General features: G+C 39.5%; 1 protein-coding gene across 2 annotated transcripts; it reads right to left on the bottom strand.

Moving 5' to 3' along the window:
* Window positions 1–1,749: 1,749 nt before the first annotated feature.
* CKAP2L (cytoskeleton associated protein 2 like) lies at window positions 1,750–18,461 on the bottom strand. Of its 2 annotated transcripts, XM_042933023.1 has the most exons (5): window positions 18,224–18,461; window positions 16,157–16,223; window positions 14,464–14,515; window positions 6,705–6,888; window positions 1,750–1,823 (listed from the first exon to the last, which is right to left on the bottom strand). In XM_042933023.1, coding segments are annotated over exons 1-5 (336 nt in total). In that variant the 5' UTR covers window positions 18,255–18,461; the 3' UTR covers window positions 1,750–1,821. The 2 variants fall into 2 exon arrangements, with proteins under 2 accessions (XP_042788957.1, XP_042788958.1); XM_042933024.1 differs by lacking the exons at window positions 1,750–1,823; window positions 6,705–6,888 and adding an exon at window positions 12,486–12,611.
* Between the last annotated feature and the right edge of the window lie 14 nt (window positions 18,462–18,475).

Here is an 18,475-nt window from a genome sequence, read left to right as displayed (position 1 = left end):
AAAATCAATAAAACCCCAAGATGGCCTTTTAAAAAGATTAATAAAGAAATCTTTAAATAAAAGGCATTAAATTACTAGAATTAGCTCGAGAAATACAAAACCTAAATAGATCAATGATTACAGAAAAAATGGAAAAGATATACCCAAAAGTATCCCATAGTCCAGATAACCTTATGGGCAAGTCCTTACCACACCTTCAAAGAAAAAAGTAACTCTCATGTTGTATAAACTATTTTTAGAGTACAGGAAAAAAGGAAAATACCCAACTATTTGGCAAAGCCAACATGATACTAATATTAGGGAAACACAAGAAAAGACAACCAAAGAACATACATAAAAATCTGGAATAAAATAATTGCAACTCACAAAACTATATACTTCATTTCTCTATGTATCTACATGGTATGTACATACATAAAAGCTGTCTGGATGGATAACTGGCAATAGTGGGCATCTTTTGGGAGAAGCCTGGGATGCCTAACTGTGTGTGTGTCCCTGTGCGTGTGTGTGCGGGCATGGTCAGTGGGGAACACTGGTCATTTTCTACAGTGTTTGAAAGGTTTTTATTTTTTAATTTAATTTAATTTTTTAAGACATGTTTAATTATTTTTGAGAGAGAGACACACACAGAGTGTGAGAGGGGGAGGAACAGAGAGGGAGGGAGACACAAAATTCATAGCAGGCTCCAGGCTCCGAGCTGTCAGCACAGAGCCAGATGCGGGGCTTGAACTCACAAACCATGAGATCATGACCTGAGCCAAAGTCAGGCGTTTAACTGACTGAGCCACCCAGGCGTCCCGTAATGTTTTTAATAATAAGAATGTATTCATGCATTTTCTTTAATACAATGAAAATACAAGAAAGAGCAACAACAACAAAAGAATGGAACTTTAATTCCATAAAGGAGAAATAATTAACGTTTAAGTGAATTTTGTGAGAAAATTGCCTGGAGTGGACCTAAACTGAAGGTTTCCTTTTTATGTTTCTGTCCAACACCACCAGCCAAAGCACAGAATTGGGTTTGCTTCAGGCAAGGACCTTAGTGTAGACGTCTATCCAATTATTTTTTATTAATATAATTTTCCTTCAAGGCATCTCCTGAGGATCATACCCTTTGCTTACCATCTCCTTTATCCTTATCGCAGAATCCAAGATATAATTTCAATGCCATTTACAGCCACCCAGTCTTTAGGATAATCTAATTTTACACATGACCTTGACTTTGACTTCAGCTTCATATCCAAATGTCAAATATTTACTTTTTTGACCTTGATGGCGAAAAAAGGCAAAACTCCTTTGGATCCCTCCAGAGGCAGACTGCTTGGGCTCGTTTTCCAACTTCTTTGTGCCTCAGTTTCATTTGTAAAGTGGGCATGGTAATAGTTATTATGATAATTGTATGAGATAATATAAGTAAAGTGTTAGAACAGTGCCCGGCATACAAGAGCTATTGTTTAAATGCATGCCATTATTATTAGTGCTATTCTTCTTCTATATAAAAAGAGCAGCTGAATTTCTACTTAGACGGAGGTTATCTCTCTTACACCGTATTTAAGAAAAATGTTTAAAAACTCTAAGACTGCGGGCCAAGCTTTGGGAGCTTACTTATACTCACCCTTTCAATGAACTGCAGACATTCTGTCAGAGTGTTGTTAATTTTATTGGACAGTTCAAGTTGTGCTTTCTTTTCTTCATCTTCTTTTTCCATACTCTTCCAGAACGAAATATTCATTTCCTCTATTATTTTTCTTTTTGTTTTAAGTTCCATAGGAGGCCGTTTATAGATTTTCCCCTTAGATTTCTGCCATTCTTCCAGTTGTTTCCTGTCATAAAATTAAAGGGGTGGGGTGGAGTGGAGTGGGAAAATGCTTTAGGTTTCTTTTTGTATATAGTCACACTTCCAGAGTATAAGGTATGCATGAATGGAGTACCACTACATACCTTCAACAACATACAGAGTTAGGAGAATGGAATTAAAAACAATTTCCAAAGGGGTAATGGCAGCATTGGTTGCTCCTACCCTTCAGAAGGCAGACTGCAGAGGGATTACTAGGATTACTGGTGGCTAGTATCTCAGTCTTCAAATTCCTCAACTTCATGATTATTCTTCATTCTTTTTCTTTTTTTTCATTTTCATTAGTTTTCTCTAGAAATTTTCATTTCTCCTGTATATTACCTCTGGCACTAAGACATCCCTCTAGCTCTGAGATGATGAACTCAGCACTCCATTTCTCTCACCATAAGCTCTCTATCAGCCACTCAACCTGACCCACCAAACCTGCACTCTGCCCTCAGTAGGGTCTTGGCCAGAGTGACCCACTTTGCCCAGTTCCTTAGCCCCCTTTGTTCCTAAACAAGATCACTGCACATGACCCCCTTTGTTCCTAAACAAGATCACTAATTTCAGGACTCTTAAGTAGCTAGTCTCCGATGGTGCCATGTCTGAATCCTTGCTCTCCTTCACTCTCCACATTCTCTGCTCCCGCTTCTAAGCAGCCAACAGACTGCTGTTGGGGGAGGCACCAAGACCTTAGACTTAAGCATTTGAATGTAGGCTCTTCAGCTTCTTTATATTACTACATGTTTATAACTCACAGATGTACATTTCAGCCCAGAGGTTTACAAAGAGCCCCAAGCTTTGTAAAACCCAGTGCCTAGTTGCTATTTTGTATTTGAGGTCTGGCACGCATTTCAAATTTAATGCTGTCCAAAACAAAGCTCTTGATTGTCATCTCCAAACCTATTCCTGAACAGTCTTTTCTACATTGATAAACAGTGCCCCAATCTGCCCAGCTGCTAGGACCTAAAACTAGGAGTGGTCTTTGAGTGGTCCTTTCTTCCCCACACCTGACACATCATGGTACAGGCTTCTAGCTCTACTACTATCATCCTAGTTCATATCACTTTAACCTTTTGCCTGAAAGGCTATAGCAGCCTCCTTCTTAACTCATGTCCTTGCTTCCACTCCGGCCCTTATCAAATACATTGTGTGCACAGTAGCCAGAGTGGATCTTGAAAGTGTGAAGCAGACTGAGTCACAGCCAGGAACTTCCTATGCCTCTTGGAATAAAATTAAACATGCTTTCCGTGCCTCTCCGAACTCATGTCATACCACTTTCCCTCTTACTCTTCCCCTCCAGGAGCTCTGGTAAGCCTTCAGTTACCTGACCCATGCTCATGCCTGCCTCAAGGTCTTGTAGTATCATTTTTATTCAGTCCTCTGCTCAAATGACACCTTCTTGAAGAGGTAATTATCTGTAATTACTCTGTCTGTTTCATCAATGTGTTGATTTTCTGTCTTCTCCACTAGAATGCAAGTTCCATGAAGGCAGAAACCTTGGATGTCCCAGTGCCTAGCGCAATGTCTAGAACACACATGTGTTCAGTAACATACAGTAAAATTCACCTTTTTAAATGTACAGTTCTGCGAGTTCTGACAAATGCATATGGTCATGTAAACATAGCAACAATGAAGATATAATACCTTCAAAAATGTCCTCATGCTCCTTGGTAGTCAACCCTGCTCTTCATGCCCAGCTCCTGGTAATCACCGATCTGTTTTCTGATCCTTATGGTTTTGTTTTTCCCAAATGTCAATAACTAATTAACCTTCTTGTTTCCTTGACTCCAGAGCACAATTCATAGTGCTTGTTTCAGCTCCAACTGCCCCGCTTCACCTACATGCGAACCACCTACTTAATGACAGAAGCTGAGATGTTTGGCATGTGCTTCCCTTATGCTCCTGGCATTCTTCCGATCTCAGCCTTCCTCCCAATCACGAATGAACAGGGAACTTACCTTTTCTAAAGTCAACTTATTCCCAGGACCTCAATGTTATGATTTTATTATTCTAGCACTTTCCATAGATACATCAGAGAAAAAGCTCCATTAAGGTAGACTTGTGACTGTGTGGTCACCACTGTATCTCCCAATGCCCAGCACATGGTAGGTGCTCAAGGAACACTCCAGCAATGAGTGAGTGATCTATCGCTCTCCACAGATTCCTCTTGTATAATCAAATGTGGTCAGCATTCCACACACTGTCTTAAGACCCATCATCTATTGTCTGGTCTAGACTACGAACTGCATGGGAGGGACCGTGACTTCCTCATTCACCAGCTTGGGGTCTTTGTACTCAGTTTTCTTTTTGCTTAGAAGGGTCATCCTTCTTTTTGTCACTATCCTTTTCCTAGACCAGACGTCATTGTTGAAAAGTACCTCCCTAACCCTTCTCTTCTATGTAAAGAAGTCAGCCCAGTCTCTCTCAATCGCATCATCCTAAATTAAGCTGTTTATTTTCTGTCTCTTCAGGAGGGCAGAGAGCTTGTTGGTGGTGTTCAGGGCTGTATTCAGAGAACAGATCCTGCCCTCACTTTACCCTGCTGTACTCTTTGGCTACCATCTAATTTTACATGTTCTTTTCACCCTTGTCAGTCAGGAATCTCCCTATTTTCTACTCCAACCAAGTTGAAGTCTACTCCAATACATAGGTGCTTCTCCTGGGAGGGTCACCACATTATGAGACTATGTCTGGTCCTGGGCAGGAAGTGTGAAATCCTTTGGCTTGGTTTCAAGCATCATGCATGTTGATGTTAACCCCCAGCACCCAGAGATACTGATTTCTGTATGTGAACTGATTTTCTTCTTTGTCTTAGCTTACTTTCCAAAACTTGGCCTGCTCACACTCATGGAAGTTTCCTGTTCCTTCTTCCCTGATAACTTTTCTGGATTTAACCACTGGTCTGCTTCAGAAGGGACTACCAACACCCCACTTCCTAGCTATGTAAACTCACTACTCAGGCTCCTCCTATTTTGCCCTCTTCTATTGTTGTTCAGTCCCTGCAGGCTACTTGTTGAGTAGGCTACATCTGCAATTCCTATTTCTTTCTTTCTTTTTTTTTTAATTTTTAAATTATTTAATGTTTATTTTTGGGGCGCCTGGGTGGCTCAGTCGGTTAAATGGCCGACTTCGGCTCAGGTCATGATCTCGTGGTCCGTGAGTTCGAGCCCCATGTCGGGCTCTATGCTGATAGCTCAGAGCCTGGAGCCTGTTTCAGATTCTGTGTCTCCCTCTCTCTGACCCTCCCCCATTTATGCTCTGTCTCTCTCTGTCAAAAAACTAAATAAAGTTAAAAAAAATTAAAAAAAAATGTTTATTTTTGAAAGACAGAGTGTGATGCGGGGCAGAGAGAGAGAGAGAGGGAGACACAGACTCCAAAGCAGGCTCCAGGCTCTGAGCTGTCAGCACAGAGCCTGATGCGGGGCTTGAACCCATGGACCATCAGATCCTGACCTGAGCCGAAGTTGGAGGTTTAACCAACTGAGCCACCCAGGTGCCCCTGCAACTCCTATTTCTTATTCAACCATTTTGTTTCAATATCTTTTTAAAAAATAAATTATTTCCAAGTATACAAAAAATTACAGAGAATAATTTATAACACCTGTCTATACCACCCAGCTCTACCAAGTCTTAGTACTTGTTGTATTTGCTTCTAATCTTTTTTGTAGGGTTGTAGCTAACAATTACTCAGAAGCCATTATTTATGGCCTATGTCCTGACTGAGTATTCCTGATGGTCAATATGCTTAATCATCTAAAACTGCAAAATCATGGACATAAAGCAAAGTACCTTCGGTCCTCTGCTGTGATCTTCTTCTTAATATTTGGATTAGTTTGGGTCCCATTTGGGACTCTTCCTCCATGTATGGTTTTGTTACCAGCTTGAGTTTTGGGAGCTGTCTTATTGAGAAAATGGTTCTGGGGAAGAGTCTTTTTCAACTTGGTGTCCAAAATCTGTGCTTTTTGTTGACAGCTGTTGCTGCATTTATTCCCATTGGTTCCATTTGCTGTTATGTTAGGGGTGCTTGGAACGACTGAATTAAAACTGCCAACTATCAAATTAGGCCTTTGACTTATGGCTTTTGATTTTTGTAGTGCACATGATGTCCGAGATCTACAACAAGGTTGAGTGGATTTCTGATCTTGCCTAGTGTTTGGATGTCTGTTGTTACAGCCTCCCGGAAGCACGCTAGGGCATGTCTGGGGTTTGGTGTGTTTTACTTTCTGTTCAGTAACAGTGTGTGACTGTACCTTAGTTTCATTTGTTGGTCTTTCGTATTTATCCCTATTAACCTTTATATCCTTTATGTCCTTGACCACTGGTTTCCTTGATGCTTGAGTCCTACTAAGGGTCTGAACGTAGTGACAGGGAGCCGTCTTTGGGAGTTTTTCTCCTGGTCTTGCAAGGTTTGTTCCTCTAGAGAGTTGCTGTGACTTTACTGGTGGAATCCTAATTTGTGTTTTTCCAACAAATTGTTTATTAACTCGGTCTTTCAGAAAAGCACTATTCCCAGAACTTTTGCCCAAGGCTTGTTTAGGAGCCAAACTGCTCTTGGTTTGATTATAAGAATTAGTCTTTGGCTTACATATTGTCCATAATTCAGGATTTGACTTCCTTTCAGAGTCTAGTAAGGTTTGGGGCAAGTTTTCTTTGTTTATCTCTTTTAGAAAGCTATCTAAGGATTCATTTTCAACATGGTTACAGTCCACAGAGTCTGCACACTTAGTATTTCCTTGATCTGCTACCTGCTGCTTTGCAGTTTTCAGTTCCTGTATATTAAGTGACCCCATAGTTTCTGTAGGCAGTTCACCAGTAGTGGATGATCCCTCTTCATGGTATTGTTGACTATTGCTGGAAGGCTTACAGTTTAAGTTAGAAGAAACACATCCTGAAGTCAGCCTTTTGCCCAGAAGTTTTGGTGGCTCCAACTTTGGCTTCTGGGATCCTGGGCCTTTGGCAGGTCGGGGCTGGAGTTCAGTGCTGATGGGTCTTGTAGCTTTGACAGGCAAAGCAACATAATTGGTAACATTCTTTTTGGGTACAATAGTCTAAAAAGACAAAGAAAAATATCAAAAAGTAAATTTTATAACAATAGTTCATTGCTTTTAAAATTAAAAAAAAAATAGTTATTTTACTTAGAATTTCATTGAAGAAAGCTGAATCTGGGAAATATAGTCTCGCTAATAGATGATCTTTATAATTTGAACTCCTATTAGAAATATATCAGAATATTTTAGCTTGATAGAATTAAGCAGAGATGCAGTGAACATACAAAAATTGCTGTTTAAAAAACAAATTTGCCTCAATTGAACAAGTACTTGCTGAATGCTCATTATGTCTCAAATGAAGTGTCCTTCTAGGGACTCTGGAAAAATACATACATAATAAACTTATGTTAGGGTGTCTCTCAACTTCCTCCTAGTAGTAGAGTGTATTGCTATACTTTTATTTTTTTTTTAAACAACATTGCCTTTGTAAAGGTCACAGTGTTACTCAAGAACCTTTGTTTTGTCCCTGGATATCAGTGGCAAGGATAGGTAAGTGGTAGATGCTGGGAGGCCGGAGACACTTTGGAACAGTTTTCAATTAAATCTAATATCTCAGTAGAAAGTCATATTTGTAAAGTCAGGACAGGGTTTTAAGGTTAGATTCTACATTATTAACAAGTAAATGTTTCAGCCATGTGATTTAATCCTGGATAAGAAAGGCAGGGATAAATTATAGAGAACTTCAAAAACAAGGGAGGGGAGTTTAGAATTGATATGGTGGGGCGCCTGGGTAGCTTAGTTGGTTAAGCGTCCGACTTCGGCTCAGGTCATGATCTCATGGTTTGTAAGTTCGAGCCCCACTCTGGGCTCTGTGCTAACAGCTCAGAGTCTGGAGCCTGCTTTGGATTTTGTTTCTCATTCTCTCTCTGCTCCTCTCCCACTTGTGCTCTGTCTCTGTCTCTCAAAACTAAATGAATGTAAAAAAAAAAATTAAAGAATTGATATGATAGATAATAGGAGCAAGCCACTGTGGATTCTAGAGTATTTGCATTGAAAACAAGTATTCAGAAAGGAGAATTTGGCAGAGATTTGTAGATTATACTTCTCTAGGGGAAGATATGGGAGTGATAGAGTTACCACTCTTTATTTTTGATTTGGTAATATTGTTGAGAATTACTATGTGAACTTTTGTGAGTGTGTAAAGAAAGTCTGTAACCAGAACCATGTGGCATTAAGGGCAAAGAGATGTTCACTCTAGAATGGTTACGTGTAGGGCAGTGTCGCTGGGGTGAAATGGGGGAGGGTTGGAAGTGGGAGCCAGAGAGATGGATGGTATATGCACATGGCTATAGCTGGGTTACTCCTTGAGCCCCAACAATTACATCCACCCCTGATCTCTCCATTATTGCTTACTGAAGAGGCAGGGATATGGTATCAATGTTTCCAAACATATGCTATTCCTTAGTTGTTCTCTTTTTTTTAATTGAGATATAATTTGCATCCCCTAGAATTCATCATTTTTATTTATTTATTTATTTATTTATTTATTCATTCATTCATTCATTTGTTTGAGAGAGCAAGCGAGGGGAAAAAGAGCAGAGGGAGAGAGAGAGGATCTTAAGCAGGCTCCATGCTCAGCACAGAGCCTGATGTGGGGCTTGATTCCATGATACTGGGATCATAACCTGAGCTGAAATTGAGAGTTGGACACTCGATTGACTGAGCCACCCAGGTGATCCTAGAATTCACCATTTTAAAGTGTATAATTCAGTGGGTTTTAGTATATTCACAAGGCTGTATAACCATCATCACTGTCTAGTTCCAGAATATTTTCATTACCCCAGAGAGAAATCCTATACCTGTTAAAAGTCACTCCTCATTTCCCTCTCCCTACAAACTGTGGCAAACACTAAAATCTCCTTTCTGTTTCTATAGATTGCCTATTTTGGACATTTCATGTAATGGGATCATACAACATGTGGCCTTTTGTTTCTGGCTTCTTTCACTTAGCATAATGTTTTTGGGACTTACCCATATTGTAGGATGTATCAGTCTTTGCCACTTTATTTTTCAATAATAAACTTTATTATTTATTTTTTAAAATCTTTTTTTTTTACAGTTTATTTATTATAAAAAAATGTTGCTATCAACATTTGTTATAAGCTTTTGTGTGAACATGTGTTTTCAATTCTCTTGGGTATATACCTAGGAATGAAATTGCTGGGTCCTATGGTAACTCCTGTGTTTAACTTCTGAGGAACTTCTAAGCTGTTTTCCAAAGTGGCTGTCGCATTTTACATTCCACTAACATTGTATAAGGGTTCTAATGTCTCCACATCCTCCCTAATCCTTGTTATGCCTTTTTTGATTTATGCCCATCCTAGTAAGTATGCAGTGGTATTTCATTGTGGTTTTTATTTGCATTTCCCTCATGGTAATGATATGGAGCATCTTTTCATGTCCTTATTGGCCATTTGTATATCTTCTTTGGAGAAATGTCCATTCGGATCTTTTGTCCATGTTATTATTATTATGATTATTATTATGATTATCCTTTATCCATTTTAAAGTTGGGTTGTTTTTTAATTGTTGAGCTGCAAGAGTTTGTTATATATCCTGGATAGTAGGTCCTTATCATATATATGACTTGCAAGTATTTTCTCTTTTGTTCAGTTTTTTTATCTTTATTTTAGATTAGCTTGGCCTTGCTAATTTATTGTAAGTGGTAGAACTGGTCTGCAGTTTTAAGTACTACATTGAGAGAAAACCTAGGCTTAGAAGAGTCATCTGGCTGACAGAAGAGCCAGCAATCAGTATGCAAATACAGACCATTAAGGTCAGAATTTTACTTTATTATTATTATTTTTAAGATTTTATTTTTAGGTCGTGTCCGCACCCACTATGAGGCTTGAACCTATAACCCTGACATCAAGAGTATCATGTTCTACCGACTGAGCCAGCCAGGTGCCCCCAAGGTTGGAATTTTAGAGATCATTAAGTTGAGCCCCTTCACTTGAGAGGGAAAGTGAGTTGCCCAAGGTCAGGCAGGGTGTTAGAGGCAGTGCTGGAGCTAGAACTTCAGTCTCTTAACTCCTGGTCTCTGACAACTTACCTCAGAATTGATGGATCAAAATGATAAAAAAATTAAAGAATGTACAAGAAGGAACAATCGATTCAAATTGAATTTGGTCACTTTATTCTGGACATATGAAGCCAGGGGAGGGAGAAAATATACAACATACAATATATGACAAGGGTTTAAATCAAGACAGACTTATGAATGTATACTAGGCACAGTGCCAGACTCTAAGGGGACGCAAAGATGAGAGGAGAAGACACCTGTCCCTGAGGAGTGCTAATAGAAAAGATACACGCACAAAAAATGATGATATGATGAAATAAGGGCTATCGTAGGGCTGGGAGAAATTGTAGAGCTTATCTCATCAGTGTTTTTCAAGCATTTTTGTTCATACATGCCCAAAATAATTTAAAAAAAAAAATTTTTTTTTTAACGTTTATTTATTTTTGAGACAGAGAGAGACAGAGCATGAACAGGGGAGGGGCAGAGAGAGAGGGAGACACAGAATCTGAAACAGGCTCCAGGCTCTGAATTGTCTGCACAGAGCCCGACGCGGGGCTCGAACTCACGGACCGTGAGATCGTGACCTGAGCCGAAGTCGGACGCCCAACCGACCGAGCCACCCAGGTGCCCCCCAAAATAATTTTGACAAACTCTGTACCCTTTCATACTTTTTAGAGTTAACATCTAAAGTTTTTCATTGTTTAAATAGTTGCAAAAGATGCAATTTCAGGCACACTGTCAATATTGACATCTTAAGATAAAATGAAATTTGATACTATAATCCCTTTAAAAAATTGTACAAACATACTTCTTTAAAATTGAAAATGTAACACGTTTCCTTTATTCTTTTGGTATATTTTCATTCCAGTTCACCACAAAATTTCTTTCCTAGATTTTTGTGCTTGGCAGTATATAGTTCATTACCCTATCGTACTTCTCAACAAATATGCATATGTTTATAAATTTATCTTATTTGTATGTGCCATAACTAGAACTAATTCAGCAAAAGAAGATAAATGTTACTGATTTTGACCACTAATTATTATTATTATTATTTTTTAAAAGTTTATTTATTTTAAGAGAGAAAGAGAGAGAGAGCGTGTGTCAGGGAGGGGCAGAGAGAGAGAGGGAGATGGAGAATCCCAAGCAAGCTTCATGCTGTCAGCACAGAGTCCAATGTGGGGCTTGAACTCACAACCATGAGATCACGACGTGAGCTGAAACCAAGAGTCAGACCCTCAACTGACTCACCCAGGCACCCTGATCACTAATCATTAAACATGAAAAGGAAAATATTTTTTCATAAAGAAATAGAAATGTATCTCTTAATGAGTTGGTTGGAGCTCCCCATCCCTATAATTAGTTTATGTATTCATTGGGAGACATTTGTTGCTGGAATGAGACAGAGGTCTGCATCAATTTTATTCCTTTTTCTTTTTAAATAAAAACATTGAGAAAATTTATTCACATTACTAAGTAGATGGGTTAGTATCCAGAATACATAAAGAACATTTACAACTCAACATCAAAAAACAAATATTCCAATTAAAAAAAATGGGCAGAAGGTATGAACAGACATTTCTCCAAAGAAGACACATGGCCAACAGACACATGAAAAGATGTTCAATATCACTCATCATCAGGGAAATGCAAATCAAAGCCACAGTGAGATATCATCGCAACCTGTCAGAATGGCTAACATAAAACAAAACAAAACAAAACAAAACACAACAAACAACAAGTGTTGGTGAGGATGTGGAAAGAAAGGAAACTTCATACACTGTTGGTGGGAATGCAAACTGGTGCAGCCACTGTGGAAGTCAGTACAGAGGTTCCTCAAAAAATTAAAAATAGAATTACCATATGATCCAGTAATCACACAACTGGGTATTTACTCAAAGAATATGAAACCACTAATTCAATAGGATATATGCACCCCTATGTTTATTGCAGCATAAATTCCAAAGCCAAATTATGGAAGCAGTCCAGTGTCCATCAATAGATGAATGGATAAAGAAGTGTATATAAATACAATGCAGCCATAAAAAAGAAAGAGATCTTGCCATTTGCAACATGGATGGATCTAGAGAGTATAATGCTAAGCAAAATAAGTCAGTCAGAGAAAGACAAATGCCATCTGATTTCACTCATATGTGGAATTTAAGAAACAACACAAAGGAAAAAAAAGACAAACCAAAAAAAACAGACTCTTAACTAGACAGCAAACAGACGGTTAATGAAGGGAGGACGGTGTAAGGAGGGAATGGGTGAAATAGGTGAAGATTAAGAGTACACTTGGCTTAATGAGCACTGAGTAATATATAGAATGGCTGAATCACTACATTGCATACCTGAAACTAATTTAACACTGTATATTAACTATACTGGAATTAAAATTTAAAAAATAAGTTCATGAGAATAGAAGATGTTTTGTCACAGCCAGTAAGTAGTAGTCAATTCTTTGAACTCATCTAGAGGCATATGCTAAAAATCACAGTGATCTCTCAGCAAAAAATTATTTTTAATGTTCTACTAGATGACAATGTTGAGTGTAAAAAACTGGAAGCCACCTGAATTGAAAGACTTTCTCAACATCGACAGCATTATTTCACTATTGTCCCTTGACGTTGTACTCTGTAGGCATTCCCATCTCAGGGCAAAGCATCATATTGAGATTAGGGATGAAGGGTGAGTGGTTTGTCTAAAACAGCAGAGAAAGAAAGAACTGAAAAATGGTAGAAGGATGATATTGACAAGGGAGGTGGGAAAGGAGAAACTGTATGTGAGGCACATTCTACAAATCAATTTTAGGCAAAAGTGTATGTGGAAGTTGAGGACCTGGAAGCTGATTCTGTTAAACTGTGAACCCATTGGAGATACTCTATGTACCTCCAGAGGAACATATATCCCAGTCTGTAGACATTTCTCAATGTATTTCAATGTATACTAACTCAATCTCTTCAAACAACTCTATGAGATATCTCCTATTATTTCCATTTTACAGACAAAGTTCAATAATTTGCCCAAGGTCATTTAGCTGGAAAATGAAGGAGTTAGCATTTGGACCTAGGCAGTTTTTAACAATTATACATTACTATTTCTCAGTAAATTTAAGAGCATGGCTCCAAGGAATCCTTTCAAATCTTGGTTCAATATGTTAGAACTGCCAGAGACGAACAGAAAATGAAAAACCTTGTGTGTTTCTTTAAGTAGAAGCACTGCAGTAAGAGTGTGCCGGAAAAACTTTGTTCAAGTCTTAAGTCTGACTCTTACCGGTTATATCATTTTGGCAAAGTACTCCATCTCCTTGAGCCTCAGTCCTCTCATTTGTAAAATGAGAATAACAATAATGATATGTATCTTCTGGGAAGGGTGTCATAACGTCCTGTTTTTCACAAGATAGTTTTTATTTATGGCTGTTGGCCCAACATAACAGTACCTCCTTTTACTCTCAGAGGTAAATGGACATTAAATCATAAGGCCACCTTTCTTATAGGGTTGTTTTGATTATTAATTACGATGTTGTGTATAAAGTATCTTGCCCAGTATCTGGATAATAAGCACTCAAATGTTAGCTATTACAATTAGGTATAAACATGTTTTATAAATTGTAAGGCATTATACAATTGTCATGATGACTATTATTTGCCTAGTCCTTTTAGCTTCTCCTATTTCATAATTGCCTTTCCCACTTAATTTTTATCTTCACAGCTGGGTAAAAAAGATAGTTAGGTATACAGTATTGTCAGCTTCTAGAGAAGCCTCTGGGAACTCTGAATGAGGTTTTTTGTTTTGTTTTGTTTTTCCTTTAAGATTTGCAAGCTACACTAACTCAATCTGCATAAAGTAGAAGTCTAACCCAGTGACTCCCAACTGTTCACATCATGATGTACCAATTTTGCCTTCTATACATTTTCTTTCCTTCACAGGGTCTAATGATGTTATACGCAGCTTTTCAGAAGGCTAAATTCTCCCATTTAAACCTTGGAAATTTGAGAATACTTTACTATTCTATCCATAACCTAGCTGCATTGAACTGTTTGGGAAGCATATCTTGTTAAGTAGCTTGGAAGATACAATAAGATGATCCCTTTTAATGACTACAGAGCCATTTAACTTCATGGCAGCATACCAAAGTGGTTAAGATCACAGGCTCTCACTCTGTCATGTAATAACTATGTGACCTTGGGGAGTTACTCAACCTTTCTGTGACTCAGTTCCCTCATCTGTAATATGGGGCTACTAAGTACCTACCTCATAAGGTTGTAAGGACTCAATGAGTTAATGTAATGCTAGATGCATAGTAAATATTCCATTAATGTTAGTTATTAAGAGGACCAATGTGCACTTGAGAATTTTTTTTGATTAACAAAGCAGAACTATAATATGCTGTACTTTTCAAAAAGTGGTTCTGTCTCTTACTAAACCAAATTGATCTTTTATTTATGAGAAATATCTTTGCATAACATAGTCTTTAGGTTGCAAACATCTTTGTTGTTTTTATTATTAATCATCTAAAATGATTATTATTTAAAAGACTAATTTCTACTTACAGATTTAGAAGGTGGAGGATTCAGACAATTATTCTTGGCTTTTAGGTAAGGCCTGTAAAAGACAAAATAAGATTAATTCTTAGTCCAGAAGGATCAGCAAGGCTTGGGAAGTATAGTAATTAAAATTTATTATGATTATGGGGCGTCTGGGTGGCTCAGTCGGTTAAGCGTCCGACTTCAGCTCAGGTCATGATCTCATGGTCCGTGAGTTCAAGCCCCGCGTCGGGCTCTGTGCTAACAGCTCAGAGCCTGGAGCCTGCTTCGGATTCTGTGTCTCCCTCTCTCTCTGACCCTCCCCTGTTCATGCTCTGTCTCTCTGTCTCAAAAATAAACATTAAAAAAAATTTTTTTTTTAAATTTATTATGATTAGAATTTTAAATCATTGGAATTTCTGTAGATAGTAAAATATTTCAAAATTATATCCAATAGTCTCATTATCCCTTCGTTAGTCCCACTATTCTATTCCTCAGACCACACCACTCTTACCCATGTTTTGGTAATCATTTTCAGAGATGTCCCACGCATAAATATAGCATTCTAACTAGATTAATGAAATGTAGGTGTTTTCTTCATATTTGCATAGTCTTGTTCATTCGAACTACAATCCTTGAACAAGTGCAATGTGCCAGGCACTAGAGATACAATGTCAAATAAGGTAATTAACAGTTTCTTTAAAAAGTTTAAGTGTCTTCAGATAATGAATATTCAGAAGTGAAAAAAGAGATACAACTAAAAAAACAGGAGCACATATGAAATCTAGCCAGTGAGACAGAAAATGTAAAAAGGCATAGGAAAATAGAGGAGAATTTAGAATGATTCAATCTGCATGGATCAAAAATAATTCACACTAACAAGGACTTTGATCATGACTTGCTGTTAGTTTCCCCCATCTTGAACATAAACCCTGGAGATGCAGGGACCTCTTTGTTTTGTTAAGCACCAGATCTCCGGAACCAAGAGTGACTGATACATTACAGGTATTAAATAAGTATTTGTTGAATAAATGAATCAGATTTATTTAATCGAGGAAACAGAGTTAAAACCCCAAAGTAAAAGGAAACTAAAATATAGAGTCCAAGCTAGCTTTGTAAAGATTCATTTCCAAATAAAAATTTAGCAACACGCCACGGGGAGAATATATCAATGCTAAGCAAGAGGGACTAGTAACACCACTACAGTAGCAAGATGTTGACAAAAGACAAAAGTGAACAGTCCTATTCTGTCCACCTCAAGAGTAAGTGCTAAGAGAATGACCACAGAGGTCAAGCTGGAGGATGCTGGCGTGCAGCTATGGAGGACTGATTATAACTGGCTCTCCTGCTTTAGCAAGGAACAACAGAACCACGGTCACGCAACTCTTCGACCTTTTCTAGCCTTCATGAGAACCACTTTCCCAGGGGGGAAAGAAAAAAGCAGGGACAGGGACAGAAAAAGTATTGTAGGTAATACTGTGGACCTTCTCCTCTTCCCTTTAGAGACTGCCACAATAATAGTGCTTTAGTCTTGCCAGTGTACTAGATACTGGCCAGGGTTTTTGTCATGTCTGGACCAACATACCCTTTCCTGAGTTATCATAGGATCTCAGTGCAGTCTGAGTAGACCACACACAAAAGGGCAATGTTTTGAAAGGCTTTAAATTGCTATGAGCAACCAGGGCAACAAAACTTGCATAACTGGGTGAGACACACTCACTTGGTGTTTTGGCACTTCAGTTTTCCCTTGGCTGCTAGGTACTCCTGGAGCTTTCTCTGCCGCTCTTCTGCAAAACAGGCAAGCCAACAAACAACAGAACTTTAGCTGGAGATTTTAACCAGGTCATCTATCTTCTAAAAGATGGTACTTTTCTATAGTGCTTTTGGCTTTGGATCATATATGATAAAGTCTCTAGTCCTGTAACTTTGCCTCCAAGTTAATGTCCACATCAACAACATCATTTGTATGCTGCGTCCTACACTGAGCTCTTCACACTTGCATTGCTTTCTTTAATCCGCACAACAATTTTCTTAGGTATTTTACAGTCTGAAATCTAAAGAGGGTAGATGATATGCCCAAAGTTACCCAGCCAGTATGTAGCAAAGCTAGGATCTGAAACTAGGTTTAATCAGAGTCAGAGTCAGAGCCCTTGCTCACGGCCACTGTTCCAGCTACAAAATATTATGCTTTACATGAAGAAATCTATTACTGGCTCACCTGAGCTGGTGAACCAGGCTTGGTCTTATTAATTATGTTTTTTCTGACAGGGATGATGAATTTTGCCCACAAACCCTTACGTGGTTTCCTTTGGGCCTCAGGCCAAAATAGGCCAGGTTAGGGGGTTCATGGAAAACATCGATTGTATGGCTGACTTTCTAATAAGCAAGGCATTTGTGAGGGGATGAAAATTCAGTATTTCTGTCTTGAAGAAGTTTCAATGTAGTAGTGGGGATCAAATAAACACAACAATAATTACAATGTAAGGCAAAAACTAGGTACCATAAGAAAGTGTCAAAGAAAGAATTATGGGATTTCAGAGGCAGAGACTGCGTGAGGGGAATAGGTGGTTGGAAAAGGCTAAAATTTAATAATGGCAAAAAGAAGGGGTGCCTGGGTGGCTCAGTTGTTAAGTTTCCAACTTGGGCTCAGGTCATGCATGATCTCAAGGCTTGCGGGTTTGGGCTGGTGTTGGGCTCTGTGCTGACAGCTCAGAGCCTGGAGCCTGCCTCGGATTCTGTGTCTCCCTCCCCTGCTCACACTATCTTTCTCTCCTTCAAAAATAAATAAACGTTAAAAAGAAATTTAAAAAAATAATGGCAAAAAAAGGCTATAAGGGTGCAAAATTACTCTTAATTTGATCTAAACTGTGGTGCTGTGTGTTTTGATATCTGGCTCTGATGATTCCCTAGGAGACAGCTTTTCTCCCTAGGAGAATTAAGCATTCTACGAGAATTAAGAATTCTCCCTAGGAGAATTAAGCATTTTACACCATGCCAGGCAGTGTAGAGAGCAGGGACTGACAGACCAGGTTGGAAACCCAGCTCTGTGACTTCTAGCAAGTTAGCAAACCTTGCTGCCTCTGGACCTATAAAAATGGAGACAGAAATGTCCAACTTTAAGAGCTATTATGTAAAGCACCTAGGTCAGTGCCTAGGACCTAGCAGACAGTCAATAGGTATTATTACTGAAACTATCAAAACACTGTCTGCACTGGGGAGCAGGTGGTGTCTGAGTAGTATTTGGAAAGATAGCTAAGGCCTCTAGGTACATTTAAGAGATCAGGGAACCCAGGACCCTCAGCTCTCAGTGCAAATTTAACCATCAACTCCCAGTGCCTCCTGTTAGGGTCAGACCCAGCCTCTTGGTAGCTGTCAAAGCTCAGGACACAGCACAGAGAACCACGCCCAGGTTCTGGATCCAAATCTGGATCGCGGCAGGAGCGGTTGGCTTCCTTCTGAAAGTGCGACCCGGGAAAGGGGCCTCAGGTTCTCTACCTAAACGAGGTGACAATGACATTTCCTTGCAGAGCTGCTACAGGAATTACTGGCAAGATGCCTCTGAGGCATCTGGCCCCGCATCCCCTCTCCTCTAGCCCCGGCCAGATGTCTCACCCTGGGCCAGGGCTGGGGCTCCCGTCAGCTCTCCCTGGACTGGAAACACCCAAGCGGAGACCGAGGCAGACAGGCGAGTGTTTCCATCCGCGAAAATAACTCACTTGGTGGCCTCCTTTCTTCCCCGCCCTTGCTTGAGCGCCTGGGAGACGCGGGGGTCCACGGTCATACTCACCGGCAGCTGCGGACGGTCGCGGTGGCACCATGACTCCTCCGCGACAGTTTTTCTTCAAAACCCGCGCCTGGAGCTACGGCTGGAACACAGCGCGTCCGCTCGCTCTCATTGGCTCCCGTGGGTTTGAAACCCGCCAGTCGGAAGCAGGGGAGGGCGGGACAAAAGGAAATAGACGCCTTGCGGTTGGCTCTGCCCTTTGATTGGAAGAACGTGCAGCTGCCGGGGCATAAAAGACGGCTGGTGGGACCTGCG

The sequence above is a fragment of the Panthera leo genome, chromosome A3, assembly GCF_018350215.1.
Source record: "Panthera leo isolate Ple1 chromosome A3, P.leo_Ple1_pat1.1, whole genome shotgun sequence".
NCBI lineage: Eukaryota > Metazoa > Chordata > Mammalia > Carnivora > Felidae > Panthera > Panthera leo.
Note: the sequence above shows the minus strand (reverse complement) of the source record. Positions and strands in the feature narration are given on the sequence as shown.